Source organism: Sparus aurata, unplaced genomic scaffold (assembly GCF_900880675.1).
Source record: "Sparus aurata unplaced genomic scaffold, fSpaAur1.1, whole genome shotgun sequence".
Taxonomy (NCBI): domain Eukaryota; kingdom Metazoa; phylum Chordata; class Actinopteri; order Spariformes; family Sparidae; genus Sparus; species Sparus aurata.
Window position 1 is genome coordinate 23,714 of NW_022045175.1, and position 23,332 is coordinate 47,045.

General features: G+C 42.1%; 1 protein-coding gene across 3 annotated transcripts in view; it reads left to right on the forward strand.

Moving 5' to 3' along the window:
- LOC115578135 (carbonic anhydrase-related protein 10-like) overlaps positions 1-15,484 on the forward strand; it is a 37,264-nt gene extending 21,780 nt beyond the window's left edge. For 2 of the 3 annotated variants that reach the window (XM_030410982.1, XM_030410981.1), the window contains one exon: positions 15,276-15,484. In XM_030410982.1, the coding sequence (XP_030266842.1) occupies positions 15,276-15,298 (23 nt within the window). In that variant the 3' untranslated portion in view covers positions 15,299-15,484. Of the gene's footprint in view, positions 1-15,267 lie in introns of all 3 variants that reach the window. The other variant, XM_030410983.1, reaches the window with a different exon arrangement.
- The last annotated feature ends 7,848 nt before the right edge of the window (positions 15,485-23,332 follow it).

The following is a 23,332-nucleotide window of genomic DNA, read 5'->3' on the forward strand; positions in this document are numbered from 1 at the left end:
TCTCGATTTACCAGTCAATCTACGTTCCGACCCTCACCTATGGCCATGAACTTTGGGTCATGACCGAAAGAATAAGATCCCGGATACAAGCGGCCGAAATGAGTTTCCTCCGCAGGGTGGCAGGGCGCTCCCTTAGAGATAGGGTGAAGAGCTCTGTCACCCGGGAGGAGCTCAGAGTAGAGCCGCTGCTCCTCCACATCGAGAGGAGCCAGCTGAGGTGGCTCGGGCATCTGTTTCGGATGCCCCCGGGACGCCTCCCTCGGGAGGTGTTCCTGGCATGTCCCTCCGGGAGGAGGCCCCGAGGAAGACCCAGGACACGCTGGTGTGACTATGTCGCTCAGCTGGCCTGGGAACGCCTTGGGGTCCTCCCGGAAGAGCTGGAGGCAGTATCCGGGGAGAGGGAAGTCTGGGTGTCCCTGCTCAGGCAGCTGCCCCCGCGACCCGGCCCCGGATAAGCGGATGAAAATGGATGGATGGATGATGCTACGACGAATGGTAAATGATTAAAAACGGAATAGTCCTTTCTGTGTAGAGATAGTCAGCAGCTTCCTAGACTTCTCTTTTACCTCCATCTGTGGATAGGCATTTGATAAATAACTGTTGACCTCCTGCTAGTGAGGCAAAAAGATCCTCAATGCGTGGAATGGGGTATTTATCAACTCAGAGGGCTGGGTTGAGGGTGACCTTCAAATCCCCACACAGTCTCACTGTGCCATCCTTTTTGCTGACCGGCACCACGGATGTGGCCCAATCATTATGCTCCATTGGTGAAAACACGCCCAGCTCAGTTAGGTGTTTTAGTTTAGCTTCCACTCGAGGTCGAAGAGTATAATGCACATTATGTGGAGTGCAGAATTTGGGTACACTGTTGGGTCTCAGAGTCAGTCTGGCTTGAATCCTTTTCATTGTGCCTAGCTTTTTAGAGAAGATAGTTGAGTGTCTCTTTAACACTGTCTCTAAGTTGTCTTTTTCTCTTTGCTCAATGGCATGCATAGTCTTTACGTCTTTCCAGTTCAGTTTAATCACTCTCAGCCACTCTCTGCCAAACAATGGAGGTGCATTTATTTTCACTATGTACAAAGGCAACTTAGCATAATGTTTATTTAGTTTTATTTGCACTTTGATGACCCCTTCTGGGGCCAGAGGTTTTCCAGTGTACATCTTTAGCATGACACCAGTGTGTTGTAGATCAGTGTGTTGTAGGGTCAGTTTGCTCAGCGTGTTTCTGTACTGTTCCCAGGGAATCAACGGCACTGCAGCCCCTGTATCCATCTCCATTTTCTTTCCATTTACTATAGACAGCACAGAGATTTGTGGACATTTACCTTTTTGAGGCAAGGAATACAGTCCCAACTCACAGTCTGTGTCAGATTTAGTTTCCTCCCTTTCATTTTATTTTGCATCTACATGATGAATTCTCCTCTTTTTAAGGTCCCATATTATGAAAAACTGACTTTTTCTGGTATTTGGGGTGTCAATGGTGCTGCCACACGCCTAGAAACTTTGAATAAAGACCATTCGTGTTTTTTTGAGTGAGATACAGGTTTCTGACAGTGTCTCCCTGCAGTTTCCAGATAAGCGAGTCAAATTTGGCTTCGGTCATTGACCGATCATTTGCATATTCCCACCCACTACCCCCTCCCTTCACCGCATACCTACGGTGTCTCCACCCACCAGCTATAGCTACCTTCTCGGAGATCCGCCATTATGTTATGAAAGCGCCATGTCAGAGTGCAATGCGAAGTACTCTGTTGTTGGCTGTAAAGACAAGCACGCAACACTCCATCGTGTTCCAGCCGCAGAGGACAGAAGAGCAGCATGGATTTATTCATTTTTGAAGGCAACGTCCAGCTACAGTTAGCACAAACTGTTCGTGTGTGCTAACCACTTCTAGACTGACTGTTTCTCCAACCTCGGTCAGTACAAGGCAGGAGTAGTCGGGAGACTTTTTCTAAACGGTGGGGAACTTCCAACTTTGCGTGGAATACCTGCAGATGAGGGACATGTAAGTATACAAATAATTTGCTGTGTGCTTCTGTAGATAAGGGTGAGCTAGTGCGTGATGTAGTGTGTGTTTTTCCATTGAGAACAAGGTAAGGTTAGCAGCTAACCGCTAACGTTAGCTTCTCTGACCACACAAGTTAGTGCTACAGCAGAATCATTGTGTGTAGTACATTTCTGATCTTGCACATTATGTAATGCATGTCCTAGGGAAATGTCTGCATGTACAAATATTTAGCTGTGTTTAAATATTTGTAACGCTAACCGCGAGCTTCCAAGCTAAAACTAGCCACAAGCTTCTAGTTTGCGATCAGCACGGTCTCCACATTCAAACCCAGAGACCCGGTTGGTCAAGCAGTTCATACACACACCCTCTGCCAGGTCTAAGTGTTCAGGATTTTGTGAAAAAATGCATTTGAAAATGTTTTCTGAACTGGAATATGTTAGCATAGGCCAGGGCAAAACAAGTGTACTGTTGACTGCTACATAGAGTTTAGATTGTCTGCCCGAGCCCGGGAACGTATGTGACATCACTCCATGAGACGCAAAAGGAAAGCAAAAATATATATTTTTACTAAGGAAAATTACAGAAATAATTGTAATGCACGGTGACTTGAATAAATAACTTTAATCAGATTACTGGTTTGGAAATATTAACGCGTTAGATTACTCGTTACTTTAAAAAAGTGGTCAGATTAGAGTAGCATAACACGTTGCAGCCTTTAGTGCTTGAATTATACTGTAACAGTGCTTTCATGTGTTACTCCTATCCATATCTGGGAATGCTGTGCGGGTAAATTAAACTGTGATTACTTGTTGAGAATATTTGCCCATTTATTGCAATTGTTTTCATGTTTGATTGTCTTTTTACTGTTCAAGACTCTACCTGGCTGCACTGCATTACAATGAGAATGCCTGACAAGGCCTCACATCATCAGGAGATCCTCTTTTCAAACTGAGCTTTCCAAAGTCCAGGAAGGGAGAGTGCAGAGCCAAACCAGTGAAGACAGAGGCAACATTCCGTAAGTTTTACAATCTTTTATTTGAACCCCACAAATTAAAATAAACATGAAAACACAGGCATCAGGGGACGGCTGTAGCTCAGTGGGTAGAGCTGGTGGACTATTGATCGGAAGATCGCTGGTTCGAATTCCGGCTCCTCTGGAGCGGAACTGAGCTACATGTCGAAGTATCCTTGAGCAAGATACTGAACCCCAAAAGTTGCTAGTGTAGTGCAGTTGGCACCTTGTGTGGCAGCCACTGCCATCAGTAGGGGTCATCCAGGGTGTCCTGGCCTTCGCCCATTGAGTAAACTGGATTTGGCCCCAGTAAGCCTCACAACCCCTTAGAGGGAAAAAAGCGGCAACATCCCGCGACCCTCATGGATAAGCGGAAAGAAAACGGAACGAAAGTTTGAAAACAAACACATAAAATCTGAATTCTTTTAAGATGGTTTTCAAAATAAAATATAAGGAGAATGTATAAATGAGAAGTAATTATGAGAAATAAGAGAAACTTTACAACACAAGGCATTTTGGTTCTACTGCAATTTTCCTGTAAACATACATTTTCGTTTATTGCACTGCAGAATGCGGTGAGGCACTGTTGGACCTGATCTTCGAGCAGCACAACTCTCTCTCTGCCCCAGAGAGCCCCAGCACCAGCTTACAAAGCTTCTGTAGGCTATATTGGCTGAACACAATTCAATATAAAGTCAGCACTGAATGTTCACATCCATGGCAACTAGATACTTTCTTTGTTATTATTTTCATTTTGATATTGAAGTTAATGTATTAAGTCGAACTATTTCACTGCAGATATTTATTTTCCTCTTCTTGTTATTATTTCATTCATGTCAACACATGTTTACAAATGTTTCTTACAATAAAACATCTTTCCTAACTGTTCTGTATTTTCATTGTTTGATATGTAATTTTCATGTTAACAAGTAAGGGATAATAAACTATAAGCAATGTAAGATAGAGGAAGCAGTTATGTAATTTTCATCGTAACACTTTTGTTATGAATTGATAGTATTAATGTGACTAAAAGCTTATTGCACTATTCCCCTCAAACGTAAAGGTCCATAGTCTGCCCAATAAATGTTCAGTGCATTCCGCAGTGCAGTTACATTCAGGCAGACAGGTTGCAGGCCAGGGTGGTCCACCATGCATGATGGTGGCTCAGGAAGCTGCTGTAGTCTACGTGTAACCTAGAAATTATGAAAGGTAAGTGACAATAGAGTAGAGAAAGGAGACTGCAGAATGACAACCTTGTTTGCCCAGTGTTCACACTTTATTGTGGTATTTCCACACAGCAGATATTCTCAGCTTCCTAAGGCATTTGTTCACAATTGCCACAGGAACCCTGTTGAAAAAACCAGCATAGACCAGCATGATTTCCATGCTGGTCTATGCTGGCATATGCTGGTTAGTGCTGGTTTGGTGCTGGTTTAGCTGGTGGACCAGCATGAAGATGTGCAACCTATCTATTTTTCTACTTCTTTATTCACTTATTCAACTGTTGATTCTTGATGACACTTTACTCCTTGGCATTTTATTTATTTATTTATTTACTCTACCTTATTCCCTATTTATTTATTGTGTGTACTGTGTTGTTGTACTGTGCCAGTATGCAAGCTGCTCAAACCAATTGCCCCTGGTGGGATTAATAAAGTTGTCTGAGTCTGAGTCTGAGTCTGAGATGCTGGTCCACCAGCAAGGTCCCATTAATTATGATGGCCTACCAGCATAGTCTTGCTGGTGATGTTGCTGATTGGATGCTGGTCACCAGCATCCATTTACCAGCATCCCATGCTGGTGCTGGTATGCTGGTCACCAGCATCCCATGCACCAGCATGGGAAGTTCCCTGCCCATGCTGACAGGGAACACCTGTGCCTGAGTCCTGTTCAATCAGCATCTTGATTGCCACACCTGTGAGCTGGACGGCTTATTTTATTGGATTTTAGCAAATGTGTGCTCAACATCTGAAAGAAGAAATTATTTTGTGTACATACAAAAACTTTATTGTGTACATACAAAAACTTTATAAAATTGTTAACTTAAACTTGTGAGAGAAATGGAAGCAACAGCCAAAGTGTTTATAGTGCATTTATAGTGCAGTTTGTTTCGGGTGCCCTCAAATGAGCCCAAAATCTTGCAGGTTTGAAGCTTGTATTCAAAACACTTGGTGTTCTGTGACAACCTCACCGACTCTGTGCCCTGTATTGGATTTTCACAGCCAAATTCACTCCTCCTCATACTCTGCAATATGAAATAAGTTGCTTGTCACCAGCATACCAGCATCAACATACCAGCATCAGCATGGGATGCTGGTCACCAGCATACCAGCACCAAAACACAACATATGCTGGTCTATGCTGGTCACCAGCTATGCTGGTTTTATCCAGCAGGGAACACCTGTTTTTAAGTAGAATTTTTATTATTTATTGAAATGATGATCGCTAATCACTTCGCGTTGTTTCTTTGGTAATATATTTAAAATTAAAAACCGTTGTAACTGGTTAAAAAACAATTCTGCTGGTAGAGGGGTGACGGGAGGCAACTGTGGCTTATTGAAAACTACAGTTGTTGAAAATTGCTGGCGGTAGCTAATTACAGGTTGTCACGGCAAATAAGAGAAGGTTCTCAATTGACTTACCTGGCTACATAAAGGTAAATAATAATATGGGGTTATGCTTTTCTCTTGTAACGGCAATTGCTAAATTGCATCCGCGTTACTGCAACTGAACAGCAGTAAATGCGAGCCGAGGTTTGGCTAAGCTTCATGATGTAAACACTTGATGCAGGAGAAGGGGGCTGTTATCTGTAACAACGCAGGGCAGACGGCCAGTAAGCCCGTAAAACTTTCGTTAGTCTGTGCAGTAACATAAAAGCAATGTCGAGGTAACAAAGTTAACTACTAACCACTGAGAAACATCCTTTACTCCTACACATGCGTTGGGTGTGGCCTTTCCTCCCACACTGGTGGCAATCACAATTCTTGTAGCAGCAGTCATCATCAGTGTGATTCGTTTTCTCGCAGTGGTGGTATCTGTCACCTCTTTGAAAACACCACATTCACTTTGAGAGAGCTGCTTAACTGCTGTAAGTTGTGTGCAGCCGTCTCTGCCGACGCGGCATAATCTACTGCTTTCTTATACGTGAGATCTTTCTCAGTCAAAAGACGCTTCTGCACAGTTTTACACTTCAGTCCACAAACAAATCTGTCCCATAGTGCATCTTCCAAATACGCACCAAACTCACAATATTCCGACAGTTTATGTTATGTTGCTACCTATAGGTCTATATGCAAACAATTTTGCATATGCTATCACAGAGCAACACTGACAAACTTGTGACCGTTTCAATCACTTCTTCTGAAATGTTTTATTGCAAACTGAACTCAACAAGTTCCAGAGTGCAGGTGCCACCTGATGGTGACTATTCACTTAGTGCAACATTAGTTTCATACATAACGGTATTCAAGGTCCAGGAGCAGAGAGAGCACTGAGTGGTAGAGATGTCTGAAAGCACTCTGAGCCAACACTGTTTGAATGTATGAAAAGAAAGATAAGCAGGGTGATGAGCATGCAGAGTGGAGACAAACCCACCTTCTGTAATTTGCTGCAGGAGATTTGCTGTAATAACACTTGGAAATAATTAAAGGTGAGCTGAACAAGACTTCTGGCTGCAGCAGCATACTCTAAAGTCAGTGTTAGAGAGCAGATATCACTATTCCTGAAGTCCAGAGCAAAGCTTCCTTTTATACTTAAATTCACATGTACTTTGTGTGATTCTCTGTATCCTCTGTCGCTATGCCTAGCTGTACTCTCTTCAAACAATAATAATAATGATAATAATATAGCAAAATAATAATGATCTCTTGCAAAAAATCTGCGTAACAGTATTACAAGATCATCAAAGTTGAAATCATCACATCTGCCTATTAGTGTTACTGTTTTAAAAAGAGAGTATATCTGGTTCTGCTGCATCGATTTTGATCCTTTCTCTCAGCTGTCCACCAGTAATCTGACAGTTAAGTAGGAGCGCAATGTTGGAAACGTTAGTTTAACCAAGGGCAAAAATGTCTGACCTGATATCATCCACTGAGGAAGATTTTTAGAGAGGACAAGATAAGATTTATATGTCAAATACCTGACACCACAGGACTACCCTTGAGTGAACGTCTTTAGACTTTAAAACATCATGTATTATTAATGATGTGTTAACATTTAAAGGCCATGAAAGCATATTTTCTGAATCCGCACCATCATTTGAGCTGTGAACTGTCAAGGGCACAACCTTTTCTGCCAAAGATCAAACAGTTTTTGTTATTTCACTTTCACTCCTCACTTCTTGGTGTTCTATTTGAGTGAAAGTAAAGACATCATGATAATATAACTGTCCATGTACTAGAAACATTTGCCTCTCAGCTAGCTGATGTTATTATGGAAATTTTTAACATCTCACTCTCATAGAAGACTGAGATGTGTACCGGAGACAGCCATCATTGTTCCTGTACCTAAAAAGTCTGCTTTGTCAAGTCTAAATGACTGCCGCCTCTCACCCACTTCCTGATGAAGTTCTTTGAGAAACTGGTTGTCTAGCATATCAAAGACAACATCCCTGCCAGCCCAGACCCTTAAAAGTATGCTTTCAGAACCAACAGGATGTCCTTTCTATCCTTCACCCAGTCTCCACACAAATGGAGAATAACAGCTACATCAGAATACTATTTGTTGACTTTAACTCAGCATCAACAAAATATCATCCACGAAACACTCTTGGCAACACTCTGCAACTGGATATTGGACTTCCTCACAAGCAGACCCCAGAGAGATCGTATTGGCAGTCACACCTAAATCAATCAATCAATCTTTATTTTGTATAGCACCAATTCGCAACAAAGGTCATCTCATGACACTTTCCATATTGAGCATAAAACTGCCTTTTAACAGGCAAAAACCTCTCAGGAAGGAAGGAAACCCAGACTCAAGGTAGGGAAAGGATAAGAAACAGTGGGAGATTAAAGAGGGGGGTACAGCAATTACAGCTTTATTATTGAAATGATGATGATGATGATAGTAGAAGTCAAGCAGGACCAAAAGCAGGAGGCCTACCATCCATGGGAACCTGTGAGACGAGAGAGCACAGAGACTCTGGATAAGAAACCAAGTCAGTATCATATATGAATGTGTACATCCCCCGGAAGTCTAAACCTATGGCAGCATTGCTAAGAGCCTGTGCAGGCCTGAAACAAATCCTGACCCTCCTCTACGTGAGTGCTCAGCCCCCTCATGTTCACAGATACTGCACTCCTAGACATCAGGACAATTGTATTGTGAAGTATGAGGAACACACCACCATCACCGTATGCATTACAAACAACGATGAGAGTTCATATCAGGAGGAAATCAACAGTCTTGCAGAGTGGTATATAGAACAAACTACTGCTTATTGGCAGCAAACCAAGGAGCTGATTGTTGATTTAGGAAAAAAGGAGGCAAAGATACACACCTCTGTCTACATCAGTGGAGTTATACAGTTATAGTTTACCTGGAATCACCATCACTCAGAATCTTGGTCATCATAAATCCACACCCTGATTAAAAAAACCACAGAAAAGGTTCTTCTTCCTACAGAAACTTCGTGCTGACTGGAAACATCATAAGCTGGCATGGTTCATAACCGCACAGGACAGAATAGATGATTAAACTGCCCAGAACAGATACTGATGGGATCAACAGATGTAGCATTCATTGTGGATTTCACAATGGACTCTGAACTAAACTCATTTACCAAGAATTGCCCAGTCTTGACACCCAAGTGCAAAGACTGCCAAGAGACCCAGCTTTGAGCTACTATTGGTCAGGGTGACAGACCCCCCACTGACCAGATAGTCGAAACACCAGCTTCCTCACAGGGCTGCCTGCACCCAGTTCTCTTCTAAACTCTCTTCTCCCAACAACTCCACAATCCAAGGAACATGCAGCAAGCTACATTGGGATACAACATTCTCCTGTTTGGCTCATCAGCCAAGGAACCACCAGCACCTATTCTTCAAAGACTGGCAATGCTGAACTTGGCCTAGATAGCACACAGCATAGCATAGGACGTCTAAGCAAAGGACTGTTTAACGCTGGTTGATGTAATGCACATGTGTTGAATGTATTTGGTCTGTCCACTTTTTGAGTGTTAATGTGATCGCTGTGCAGTCAGGTTATTGGTAGTTTGCTTTGCTATACAAGTAGATAATACTTGAATTATGCTTCACACAGACTCAGGGTCTTTGCATGCAGCTAACTATCTTCTATAACCTGGCATCACACACAGACACAAACACACCCCTTCAGCCTGGACCATATCACACCTACATGTGACATCAAACTACAGGAAACCAGTACTCTGTGAAATAGTCAGTAATTATTTAATGCCAATATTAAAAAGTTGAGGCATTCTAACACAAAAACATAAACAACATATTGCACAAACACAGGCTTTCCATTTGCATTTGTAATTGAACTCGTAAACAATTGACCTATTTATTTCTACACATATTTCTGGAAAGGCTGTTGACTTACACCAGTGCCCCCTTGTGGCGGAGGTGGATAGCTGCGCTGTTGAGCACATGAAACGGTGCCGTTAGTAGAAAATGGGCAACGCAAGACGCACTCCATGAGAACAGAGTGGAAAGTGGACTATATACAACAACATGAAATTATATAGATTTACTTAATGTTTCTAGGAAATCTTACACTGTATAAAAGGATGTATAATATAGAAATAGATATCAAGTGGCTGAACTCAAACCTTTGACTGGAAGAATAGCGTACAGTATTTTATGATCAAGCTAAATGTTAAGTAAAAGTAAAAAAGTAACTGTTAAGCATCATTGATGACTGAGTGTGGTTAGTGTTTACTTGATGCACATTCTAGAAACATATACAGTAATTATCAATAACAAACACACTATTAAGACAAAATATTAGGAATTTATAGAGTGCTATACATTACTGATTGATGTCTTATGCTAAGGTCAACCATATACAAAGAAACGTGGTCAGGGCTACGGTGTGTGTGTGTGTGTGTGTGTGTGTGTGTGTGTGTGTGTGTGTGTGTGTGTGTGTGTGTGAGGGTGTGCTTCTCATCTTATTTGTACAGGAATTTTGCCCTTCTCTCTCTCTGAGTGACAAATCTCTCACTGACCCTATTATTAAAGTCAGGAATGTCCCTAACAAGTTTCTTCTCCATGGAGAGCATAGCCAGAGCATTCAGGTGATCCTGTGCCATGGTGTTCCTCAGGAAGGTCTTGAGAAGCACATCTCGGATTCAGCTGTTGTCATGGGTGTGGTGATGAGGATCTTGAGGAGGCTGACAGTCTCTGTGAAAGTGCTTTGAAGGTTGTTTTCCATGAAGAACTGGTACAGAGTAACTGCACCACTGCAAGCCTTGAACTAACTGTTCTCATACAGTGCGTTTACATGCACATCTTAGTCGGATTACAGCCATAGTTCGACTATGCTACTCAATCAGACAACTGCAATTGTCCGAGTATACATGCCAGTGAGAAAATCAGATTATTGACCGAAGCATGTCATACCCCGGTACGATAGGTGGCGCTGTACCCATTTCAACTAGTGGTAACAGAAACACCTCCGGCTGACCTCTTTACGTCACCAGCAACAACAAACTGCCTCGGCATTCGAGAATGATGGCGTACAAAGAGCGAGACGAAGCTACATCTTTGTACATTTCATATATGGTGTACATGATAATTACACAAACTAGATGCACAATGGCGCTCTTTCTTGCGGTGATTTCAGAGGAAAGACGCTGCCGTCGCCGTCCTTCTACTTCCGGCTCACGGCCCCAGGAAAGAAATCTCACGCCTGCGTAGAATGCAAAATCCAATCCGATCTGATAGAACGCATACATGCAGGAGTAATGCGACTATCAATCGAATAATCTAGGTGTTTTAATTCAACTATGAGAAATCCGATCCGGTCCGATTTTAGTCAGACTAAGGTGAATACATGCATCTTAAAAATACGATCATAGTCAGACTAACACAGTAATTCGTTTTTCTTGAGTGTCATGTAAACGCACTGATAGATGAGGGACAGTTCTGTTTTGAGATTGGCCTTGTTCAACTTGGGGTACGCCTCCACTGTTGTTGCAAGCGCTGTATCGGGGAACTTCACACTGTGTTGTGGGAACAACTCTCCGTGCAACAGTCACTGCATGAAAAGTGGGATTTTCTGCCCCGTAAACGCCCGGAAATCTCCCTAATTTTCGGCAGTTAACGACAATTTACAGGCTGTGAACGTGGCGTTTGTCTGTGCCGAAAATTGTCGGAAACTAACCATGACGTCAGTGGAGCTCCCGGAGGTGCGAACGGCTCCAATTTGCATATGAATAGCAGCGAAACCACGCCTGGCCAGAGGATGTGTGGGCTGGCTTCAATATCCTCACTCAGTATTGGATGAAACCACTACTTATAAACAAGCAAAATCACTCGTGATTGGTCACCCTGGGTCATTATAAATGTAAACCCCAGTGAGAATATAGATATTTATATATTTATATTAATTATTCATTCATTTATATTTATGATATAATCAAGGACATGAATGAATTTATTGAGGAAAGGAACATTTGCCAGGAAGGTGTTGTTTTTTCAAAGAAAGAGTTTTATTAGCACAAACACACAGCATGTACAAAGCATAATCTGCCCACACAACAAACGGGAAGCTCACAAGAGGCCCAAAATCCTACAGCACCGCGAAGTGTCTGTTTTTGCAGACGTCTGTGGTGCGCTGCTACTTCGGAATCGCCTCTCATGTGACTGCAGTTTGGCACAGAGCTCGGTGAGCTCCCGGCTGCGAGAGGACGGAGGTAGCACAATTCATCCAGACACCCGCCATCTTGTGCCGTCTTCCTCCTCAGACATCAGGTCCATGGCGGCGGACTTCCAAAGGTCCACCTCATTCTCAGCTAGCACTCTGTCTCGCTTTCAGCAGCTGTAAAAACAAAAAATAAAGACGATCAGTACTGCGTGTGGATACAACACATCTATTATTTAATAGAATAATTGTCACATTGACCAAAAACGGACCTAATCTAATAAATCTTACCCTCTTTGTCCTCGATCGACTCTGAGCTGAACTCCTCACAGCGTCCGCCTGCGATGCAAGATCTGGTTGTTTGTTGTCCTGCGTACTGCCTCGTAATGTCTTACAGGCAGCTGGAAAACTATTAAAGAGTGTGGTATGAATAAATAAACGTAAGTCACTGTAAAATTAAACGAGGTAGAAAACAGTAACAGTTACTTACACACAATGGCGTCATTATCGGCATCGTGTAAATCTGGACTTCCAGACGTGGCTCCGAGCTAACAGGAGGTCGCGACCTTGTTATGAGGCGAGTTTAGTCTGTGAAAACAAAATGCTCGCAGCGATAAACCTCCGTGTCCCTCTGCGGCAGCGAAGCTCCGTCCGTCGGCGACATTCTTCGTGGCGACCCGGCAAAGCTCCTCCCGTCCGCGCAGACGTCCTCTCGACAATGACCGGGCCGCTAGCCTAGCTCCTGCTAGCTAGCTTAGCTCCTGCTAGCTAGCTTAGCCGAACTTGCTTCGTGTCCATTAAAACACAAACACTTCGACTGCGATGCAGAGTCCAACTCACACACTCACAGCACGTCGTCCGACAACAGTTCACAGTCTGTTAGTGATAAAACACGACACTGTGACGACACACACAGTTCACTGTCAGCGGCTCGACGCCATTAACTCTCCGCTCCTTCTTCCTCGTCACTCACGCTCCGGTCAACCCGGAATTGTAAAAACTCTTAAAGGTCATGAACTCTCACACGCAATAAGAATTACTTTTCAACTGCTTTTAAAATATTCAGAACCCATGAAATTATAGAAATGCTTTTTTTTTTACATTTTGATATCTTGGTTATCTCAAAATATTTCATGCAAATTTTAACTTCTTAACAACTGGCGTTTTATCTTTAACAGTTCCCAGGAGAGAGAGAGAGAAAAATAAGAATAAATAATCTTTTTTACATAACATTGGCCATTGCTAATGACATACACAGTAATTAATCTAGCATACTTTCATTAAATAAATCAATTCAAGCTAAAATATAAGGGTCTATAATTAGGCTATACTGAGCCTCATCTATTTCTAACAGAGATTTTCTTAAAATGAAGTTAACATCTTTTAGAAAAAAGTCACCTGGGGTAAAACTCCCCCTGCTACCCTGATTTGCATTTGTATAGCTCACAGCATTTTCATTTACATGTTAAAGCCTCCCCTAGAATCAGGGGGAGGGAGGTCATGGGGGGACAACTGCCAAGCAAGGCCCACGTCAATTTACGACAATTTACGTCAGTTTTCGGTGTTGCCTGCAAATTGCCGCGTGCAGTCGCAAACCTGAAATTCCACGTCAATCTACAGTGCCGCATACTGACGAAAATCCCACTTTTCATGCAGTGAGTGTTGCGCTGATGAGGTGCTGGGTGAAGGAGAACCACTCCTTGGCATGCACCAGGATGGTATCACATACCTGTAAAAGATACATCATCACCTTAAATTTGCAAGAAAGCTATTTTGATGAAAGTGATTCTGACTAAACACATGGCTATGTCCAAGTCAAGTATATAATTACTAAGGTTTTAACACCATCATTCCTAATTGCACTTGATCTTTACTTCTGATCTTTCACTTACTATTGGTTTCCCCAACAAAACAACATTTGAATAAGCCTGTTATTACAAACTGTGTTTAATAACTACTTTACCTGCTCTATGATAATCATTCACTTTGATGACAAGGCACATTTAGGGTTTTACACTGTTGGAAGTGAGCAACTCATCTTTCTAACAACAACAGCTTTATCAGCCAATAGTAAAAATAGCTATTTACCTGATCGTTATCATGCCGTCACTGAACCTCTGGACAAGTGCTTTAATGAAGACAGGGTCAATGTTCCTCTTCTGCAGCTGGTTGAATAGCATGTCCACATTTGGCATGATCTTGTGGAACAATGCCAGGAAAAAAACAGAAAGCCTCAATATATATAATTATATTCTTTCTAGGCATGTTTAGCCCTCGTGGGGGTAACATAGGTGACGTGAATGAGTGCCCGGCAGGGAACATGAGCAGTGGAAAATGACTCTGTTTCCCACTTTGGACCTTATGCAGCAACAGTCTCCTAAATGTTTCTTATAGTTTCTCATACTTTTTTGTCAATCCACCACGCCTTCAGCTCTCCAATTGTGCGCTCTACCACAGAGCGGGTGCATTCAGCCACAGAGAGAGGACATAACCTCGACCAGCTATGTTTTATACAAGTTAAACTGGATGGTGGTTTTTAGAAAGACTGATCATTTACTAATCAGCCACCCATCTCCACAAGCTCCGGGAGCCCAACGCATCCCCACAAAACTATTCTGCAGCACAAAGGAGTCGTGTGCTCCCCCTGGCCAATGTGCAATGATGTTCAGAAGATGGCACTTTGCATTTCATATTATTTGGATGGTCATAGAGTGAGACAGCGTTCAGTTGAGGGATGGGAATGGATCTGGAGAGGGTGCTTTAATCTGTGTATGCGTGCATTCTACAGCCCCAATGATATTTGGCGCTATAGCATATTAGCATTCTTCATGTCTACCTGCTGGTTAGCAGTGTAGAGGAACAATATGTGCTGGGGCATGAATGATGTTATCGCTTTCAGTACTGTCAGAAGTGCACAGCTCAAAGTGGACTGTGACATGTCTGACTGGCTCAAGGTTATTGCTGTGATTGTTCAAGGAAGTGATATTGGTGTTCAGTTGTCCTTCATTGAGGTCCAGGACACATGTGTGTACACACCGGTAAAAGAATGTGGTCAAATGTGGCCCAGACCACCTCTGAATGTGGTGAGTGAATAAATCTTAATGTGTCATCAATTTTTCTTGGTGGTGTTCACATGTGTACTTCGAACTGTCCCGACACTGCTGGCTAACAGCACGGGTCATTACACAGTAATTAATATGGAACTGGGACAAAGTTCTAGTTCTTTTCTTCTTTACCTTTGTCTTTTTATCTTGCACACATTCTCTTCCTCACTTTGTCTTTCTCTTCACAACTTATGAAACCTGAGGCACCTCTTTGTTCTGTTTTACAACACAATGCCCATCCTTTCTGTCCTAATTATCTCTTCTCTTCTCTTCTCTTCTCTTCTCTTCTCTTCTCTTCTCTTCTCTTCTCTTCTCAGTGAATCAGTGAATCAGTGGCTCCTGAAGTAGAAGATGAAAGATGTCAAGCTACGGCACCACAGGAGGAGATGCAGGACTCATTCAAGATTCTTTCACACTGCCAAACCACACTTAGCTGAGCAGACTGGAGAGAAGCTGAGCCTGCTAATTGGACAGACCAGAATGGACAGTTAAACTATACTTATCTCAATAAAGCTCGACTGACTGAACTGCAAACAATCTTCTGTGCTGGCCTTCTATTTCTACAATCTAAACACAATTTGTGTGGGCTGGCACGGTGAGGGTACAGACCAGACGTGGGTATGAAGAGTGAAACAGACTATAAGGATGCTATTGTCTCCACTGTATTGTGCTTTTTTTGTTGTTGTGTGAACTCACTAAGACTGAAGATATAAAGACTATCATTTTCTTTGGCTGGATTTCAGGGGGATTGATGTTCGCTAAAGACTACAGTACACTCTCTTTGGCTGTGATCACTTGTCCACATTCAAAGCCTGCCAACAGAGGGCAGCTGTGAAAATGATCATCCACTGACTGGAGGAATTATTATTGCATTTCCATTGATGGTCCGGTGCAAGAAACAATAAGCTGTGCTATGATGAAAAATATATTTTTAAAAATCTGCTGATTCTGATATCAAACAGTAACTAAAGAAGGTCATTTGAAAGAGAATGTGAAAATGTGTGAATTACAGGTGACATAACTGAAGGGGGAAAAATAGGGAGAAACTAGCCTCTTTCACACTGCCGTTTGCATGCGGGGATCCTGCGCCAATTCTCCACACCCTCCCCTGTGTGAAAGTTTGTGGAGAGGGGGGAAATTTCGCTCCGGAGCTGACCCACCTCTGGAGGTAGTATCAGGGCCGCATTATTAGTGAGCCGTCCCAGTGTGAACGGATAATCCGGAGGCGCGGAGCGAGGGCGTGTCGGTCTGACAGTCTGATAACTACACAGGTCCTTCACTCAACTAAATACAGAGAAATGTCCCACAAAGCAACGTTACAGGACCGAACAAAAGTCAAGTAGTAACTGTAATTTATATGAAGAAAAAAATTACCACAGCTGTACTTGGAGAAGTGTCTGTTCTCCCGCCCTTCCTACCGACTCTTCGTCACATTTCTGCCCGAAAAACAGTGTCTGTCACCGACAAAAAACTTTAACTCACCAAGTGTTTGTGATGAAAATAAATCACCGCGACCGTCAGCCCTCCTGACGGAGACTTCAGGGAACTTTCCCCCAGAAAACAGCCTCCGTCCCCGCGAGTGACAGAGTCAGACAGCGTCCTGTTTACTGACGGTGATTATGTATAATTATGTAATTTAGCACGAAAAATGTAACTTTGTCACTTTCCAGGATGTTTGGTGAGTCAGGATCTCAATCACTACACATTATAACAGCATCCATATGATTATAAACTGTCACAGACGGGAAACACCTGGGAAACACTTGACGTCATCATCATGACGTATACTGTCACGCCTCTTTGGGAGCCGCAGCGCCGGCTTTCTGTGTGAATTGCACGGCTGTTCGGCAGAGATGCTTTGCTCTGTGTGAATCACCATCGGCAGAGAATTGGGGAACTTCCACTCCAGAGATAATGCGGAGACGTTGTGTAAAAAGGCCTACTGCAACTCTGACATTTTACAGACCTGAACAGATGGAGTCACTGGAGATTGGAAAGGAATAGGTCACTCATTTTGCTTGATTTTATAATAGTTCACATGTCTTCGAGGAATTTAATTAAACTGAGCTGCCGTCAGGTCCCTGCTTTGCACATGGAGACTACAACTGATAAAAAGTCTTCAAAAGATGCTGTTTAAATGAAAGGCCTTACTAACAGACTAACTACCAGAGCCAATCATGACTGATTCAACTTTACGCTAGATGGCAATTGTCCAGTCATAGCAACCATAACTAGGCACAGCAGGCCTGTCACACTTTGAATTTATCCATACATGGAGCTGCAGTCAGGAACAGTCAGTATCTCTGAGTTTGGGGGGTTGTTTCTTTTTTATCATCTGTTTTGGGGCCTTTATATGGCTTTGAGGGGATGTCAGGAAATGCGATGAGAGAGGTAGAAGACAAGCAGCAGAGGCCAGAGAACAGGTCAGAGTGACTAGGGCTGAACGATATATCGTTATCGTATCTATATCTAGATATGAACATTCAAGATATTCATATCGAAAAAGCAACGATATAAACGATATAGATTACCCCGCTCGCCCTGCACATACAGCTCTGGCAGTCACAACAAACATCCTTTTTACGATTGCCCTTGAATGCACCACTAAGGCCAGCCAACCACAAACCTTATTTCATGCTTGCTGTGGATCGACAGCTGAAGCCAACCAATGACAAACATACGAGGGCGGGAGTGAGGGAGACGGAGACTGAGACGCACACACAACTTGGCGACTTTCTAGCTAGTTTAGCGACTTTTCAGACCCTCTTAGCGACTTTATTTCTGAAAAGCGACTAGCAACAAATTTAACGACTTATTCAGATCATCAGGGGAAAGGCGAGAAATATATTATATTGTAATTCTCATGCTGCTAAGAGTCATCATTCTGCCGCTCCCCTGCAGCAGCGCCGGCTCTCTGTCCTCTCACACGGCTGCAGGCGGCAGGTGTGTGTATGTGGGGGGGCTGGCTGGGGCAGCAGGAGCGGACGCTGCGGCCGCTCGCTCTGTGGATTTGAGACCGTATAGCTGCCGTCTACTCTGTTTTGATCCGTTAATTCTCTGACTTCTTAGTCTTTCTAAATTCCACTGGTACTTTACCAGTGATAACCTGAAGCTGCTGAGTCTCGATCTTCACTCTCACTCTTTCTCTCCAGATTAGGATGTCATCGTTCATTTTGTAAAAATGCACATAGTTTGTTTGATCTTCTCCCTCCCTTTACTGTTGTTATTTCAAATATATTTGTCTCTGTAGTGAGTTTGTGATTATTTGGTAAAGATTTCTCTGTCAACCATTTGTATACGGCTTAAAATAATCTCTTAATTGTTCTGAAAAATGCTTGGTTTTCTCCGAACCCGTAGTCATATCGTATCGTATCGATATAGAGATATCTGGCATGAATATCGAGATATGAAATTTTTTCCATATCGTTCAGCCCTAGCGAGGACACAGAAAACCAAAAATAATGACACAGTTACTCAACACAATCCACAGACCTTGTTGTGAGATGTTTCAGGAAGGAACTATTTTTCTCCTTCCAGACTACACTTGCAAACCGCGTCACCACGCAGAAGGAAAGATACATCTACTCATGAATGACAGCACAGGATGTGAACACTAAAGACGTCCTCCTTGGCTGCGCAGTCACATTAGCTAGCTAAGTTAGCAGATTGGGTTTTTTTTTTACTTTGGAGTGAACTGTCCCTTTAATAGAAATATTTCCAAAAGAAAGGGGCATGTCATAAGCCTAGAACTACATTATTTAGTGCTGTTACAGAAGATGTTACCTGTTCATGTTGTGTTATGGGAAACTGTTCATGTGTGAGTGTGTGTGGGTGGGTTTCTGTGGGTGTTGGAAGTTTGGATGGCCCAGGGGAAAAAGCCTTGGTTCTCCTGAGGCAGCAGGATGGAGATGTTTTCCAGGCTGGGCAGAGGGCAGCAGATGATCTTTTGGGCAGTGTTAATGACCCTCTGCACTGCCTTCTTGTCCTCAGCTGTGGAGCCTGTTTACCACACACTCAGGCAGTGCGTTAGTACGCTCTCCACAGAGGAGTGATAGAAGGCCAGCAGCAGCTTCGTGTCCAGATTATTCTTCCTGAGGACACGCAGGAAGTGTAGCCACTGCTGAGCCTTCTTCACCAGGGCCCTGATGTTGAAGGTCCAGGAGTGGTCAGCGGAGGCGTGGGTGCCCAGAAAACTGAAGGTGGTGAGAGTTTCCACCTGCTCTCCATTTATGAGGAGGGGGGTGTAGTCCTGTCTGTGCTTCCTGAAGTCCATGATGAGTTCTTTTGTTTTATGGATATTCAAGGTCAAGTTGTTGTCTGAGCACCAGTGAGACAGTTCCTCCACCTCGGCCCTATACACTGTCTCATCCCCGTCACAGACGCGTCCAACCACTGTGGTGTCGTCTGCATATTTTAAAATGCAGTTGGTTGGGTGGGTTGGAGAGCAGTCGTAGGTATACAGGGCGTACAGTAAAGGGATGTAGACAAATCATTTAAAACAAATAACATCTACAGAGCTTGTAGAAATATGCAGAATAACAGTATATCTTTTCCTTAAAAGCATGATTATGATTTTGAATTCATCATGTAAAAACTGTTTGTGAGGTCCAAAATGATTGTTTTCTTTATCTCTTTGTAAGAATTTTGATGACTGAATCAAGCTTCTGACAAGGTTTGTCAGCCAATAGACTAACACCATTGGTATCTATGTTTCATCTGGCAACCATACAGATAGATTTAGTGGCTGGATGTTGACAGCTACAACTTTAATTTCAATCAGTGTCTCTGAAACTTTTAACATTCCTCGTATTACTCACCAACATGCTGCGTGTATCCTTGAGGTTTCAGACACGCATTGGCCGCATTTCGTCTGATGAAACACTCACAAAGCAGATTTTTACATAGTTTCGAAACCTGCAATATTTACAACTGTGTTTGTCTGCATTGGTACATCAACATCACCTGCAGGTCTGTGGAATACTTTGAAATCATTGGTGTGAATGTGTTTCAAGTCATCCTTTAAGTTGTGTGTATTTGTGCAAATGACAAACAAAATCAAGGCCCACTCATAGAGGAACTGCTCTGTATTGTTATTAGTGGTCTCAGACTCCACAGGGTACCTTCAACTAGCAGATCTCAGGTAGCAACAGTTTTTCATAGATGACCTCCAGTCCACAGTTGGCATGTGGAACTTTTGTGTTTAGCAGGAAGCTGGTCGTTCAGTTTAGCAGATTAACATTAACACTAACATTAGCTATTGTTCTCTCCGTTAGCAGAGCGAAGAGAGACACTAACACAAGGCCCTGGAGAACGTACATAAAAAAGCAGCATTCAAGTACTTTAATACAACATCCGCAAGCTTGTATAGGCATCCGGAAGGACAAGGAAGGTCTCATCTTTCACATTACAACCTGTTCACATACAGCCAATAAAAAGTGATTAATGCATGTACATTGCTATAAACTATTGTTGTAAAATGGGTGACCTACAGTGTGCATATTATGGATCGAAATCATTGACAAACACCAACAGAACATTGGTTGTTAGCTTGATGACTGTTTTTCATTTTAATGTTATATTGTATGTCATAAAAGGAACAAAGCTGGGTCTTTGTCTGTGTTTTTTGTTTGTTCATTAAGATGCTACTGTAATAGAAGCAACTGTCATTTTGGTGGAGATCAGTGGGATCACATGTAGCTCAGCAGAGAAATGTACTAAACCAACCACTCTAAACGCCATGTGTTTTGGGGTTGCCTGAATAAAACTCATCCTACACTTTGAGTGGTACTGTAAATATGAGTTTGGATTTAGCTGAATTAACGTGGAAACTCAAACCTTTTTTGCCAAAAATAAAGGCTGTCATTGTATGCTTAAAAAATGTGGGATTCTTGAACTAAACCAAGAGTTAAGTTAAGTAAGAAGTAAGTGCAACCCCAACAAATTAAGCAAAAATGTGTGAACATTTATATATTTTAGAATGTATTTGGTCATGTTGAAACAGTAGGACGTGTATAGCTCTATATATCTCTATGCAGGCATCTTTGTAAATACATTTGTTGAAGAAAGCTAACAGTCAAAGCACTGATAAGTGGAAGCTAAACTGGGTCATGAGTATACAAGACTTGGGATTGCCCACTCTTTTGAGTAAGACAGCCAAGTGATGCACCCACGCCCGCCGATAGGGGGGGGACAAACGGGTCTGCTGTCCCGGGCCCAGGGTATGTGGGGGCCCAGAACTGGGCCCTCAATAAATTATGGAATAATTAAAAAAATAAATAAATAAATAATAATAATAATAATTAAATAGGCCTATTTGTGGAAAAAATATGTAATATTTGAGTTACATAAAAGCTTCTTATTTGTTTTCTTCCTAATTGTCCTTGAAATAGTGGTCAAGAACCCCCCCCCCCCCAACACAAAAATGGTTTGGCCACTGATCAACGGGGTGGTGCAACATAATCTAACAGGCCAGCTCTAATGTTAACGTCCAATAGCTTGTATAAAAGCCCGACACAACACGTTATCTTTGACAGAAACAGTTGAGTTTGGTAGCTCCGTCAGAGAGGATGAGACAGAGAGGAGAGAGCTCCAGCTGCAGTCAGGTGACAGAGAGAGTGATGCGGAAGGGAAGGAGTCAGGTTGCCGGTGAGAGAGACAGAGTTTCCACGGAGTCTTAAAAAGTCTTACATTTGACAATCTCAATTTTAGGCCTTAAAAAGTCTTAAATACGTCCATATTTTGCATATAGGTCTTAAATTACATTTAATTTGGTCTTAAATATGTACGTTCATTCTCCGCTTCCGTCATCGTCTTTTTATGTTTGGAGGAAACCGAGATTCACAGTCAGCTCCGTGTGTTCTTCTATCTTAAGTCGGAATTTATCGGCGTACACTTCGCCATTTCCGGAAAGATTTAGACAGCATAATCTGCCAGACGACCCTCAGATTGGGCACACTCGGTGTGAAAGCGCAGGTGTCACACAAAATCAGAAAAACACCAGTTAGCTTCTAAAAGTCTCCAGCGAAGTCACGTAATCACACACTTCTGTACGCCTTTGTCACCAGTTCCCGGTCCAAGTTCATCCAGTTCTGCTCGACCTGATTTTGAACACTGTGTGCGTGTGTGTGGGCGCGCGCGCGAGGGTTATTATAGTTAACTAAAATTAAATTCCTAGATAAAAACTAAACAAAAACTACTTAATTCACTTGTAAACTAATTAAAACTGAACTGGAAAACTAAATTAAAATAAAAACAAACGAAAATGTTCAAACTATAATAACCCTGACACACACACACACACACACACACACACACACACACACACACACAAACACTCACTCCATTCTTCATTGTTTGAGCTGCTCTGTGAATGGCAATAAATGTAGTTATTTTTTAAAATAATTCTGGGACAGCATTTTTCTGTACTTTTTCATACTTCGTGTAGGTTTTAAATTTAGTTCAGAATGGATCAGAGACTGATCACACATTGGTAACACTTTATTTGAATGGGGGTGAATAAGACTGTCATAACACTGTCATAATCGTGACATGACACCTGTCATGAACATTAATGAATACTTATGACAATTGTCGTTAAGTGTCATTCGGTAAATTATGTCACCTTTGATGCAAAGTTGACATTGTTTGAGATGTCTTTGTTATGACAACTTGACATAAGCCAAGACAACATACCCTGTCATAAACATGACACAGTAGACCTCACTGTCAAACTTTAAAAAACTATTTAGCTTTATATGATAACATGACATTAAACTGTCATATGTGGTTCATTTTGACATTAGCTGTCACAAGACCATTATGATTGTGTCCTAAACATTGTGCCTTTCATTATGATGTCATTAAGTGTAACTACACTGCCAAATGAGTTTGTAACTGTCATATACAATTAGAACCTGTCATTAAGTGTAATTATATAGTTAAATCAGGTTATAACAGTGTCATGACTGCTTTCTATGAATTCAAGTAAAGTGGAACAATTTGAACCTTTCATTAAGATGTCATGAAGTGTAATTACATAGTTAAATCAGGTTATAACAGTGTCATGACTGTTTTCTATGAATTCAAGTAAAGTGGAACAAATTGAACCTTTCATTAAGATGTCATGAAGTGTAATTACATAGTTAAATCAGGTTATAACAGTGTCATGACTGCTTTATATGAATTCAAGTAAAGTGGAACAATTTGAACCTTTCATTAAGATGTCATGAAGTGTAATTACATAGTTAAATCAGGTTATAACAGTGTCATGACTGTTTTCTATGAATTCAAGTAAAGTGGAACAAATTGAACCTTTCATTAAGATGTCATGAAGTGTAATTACATAGTTAAATCAGGTTATAACAGTGTCATGACTGCTTTCTA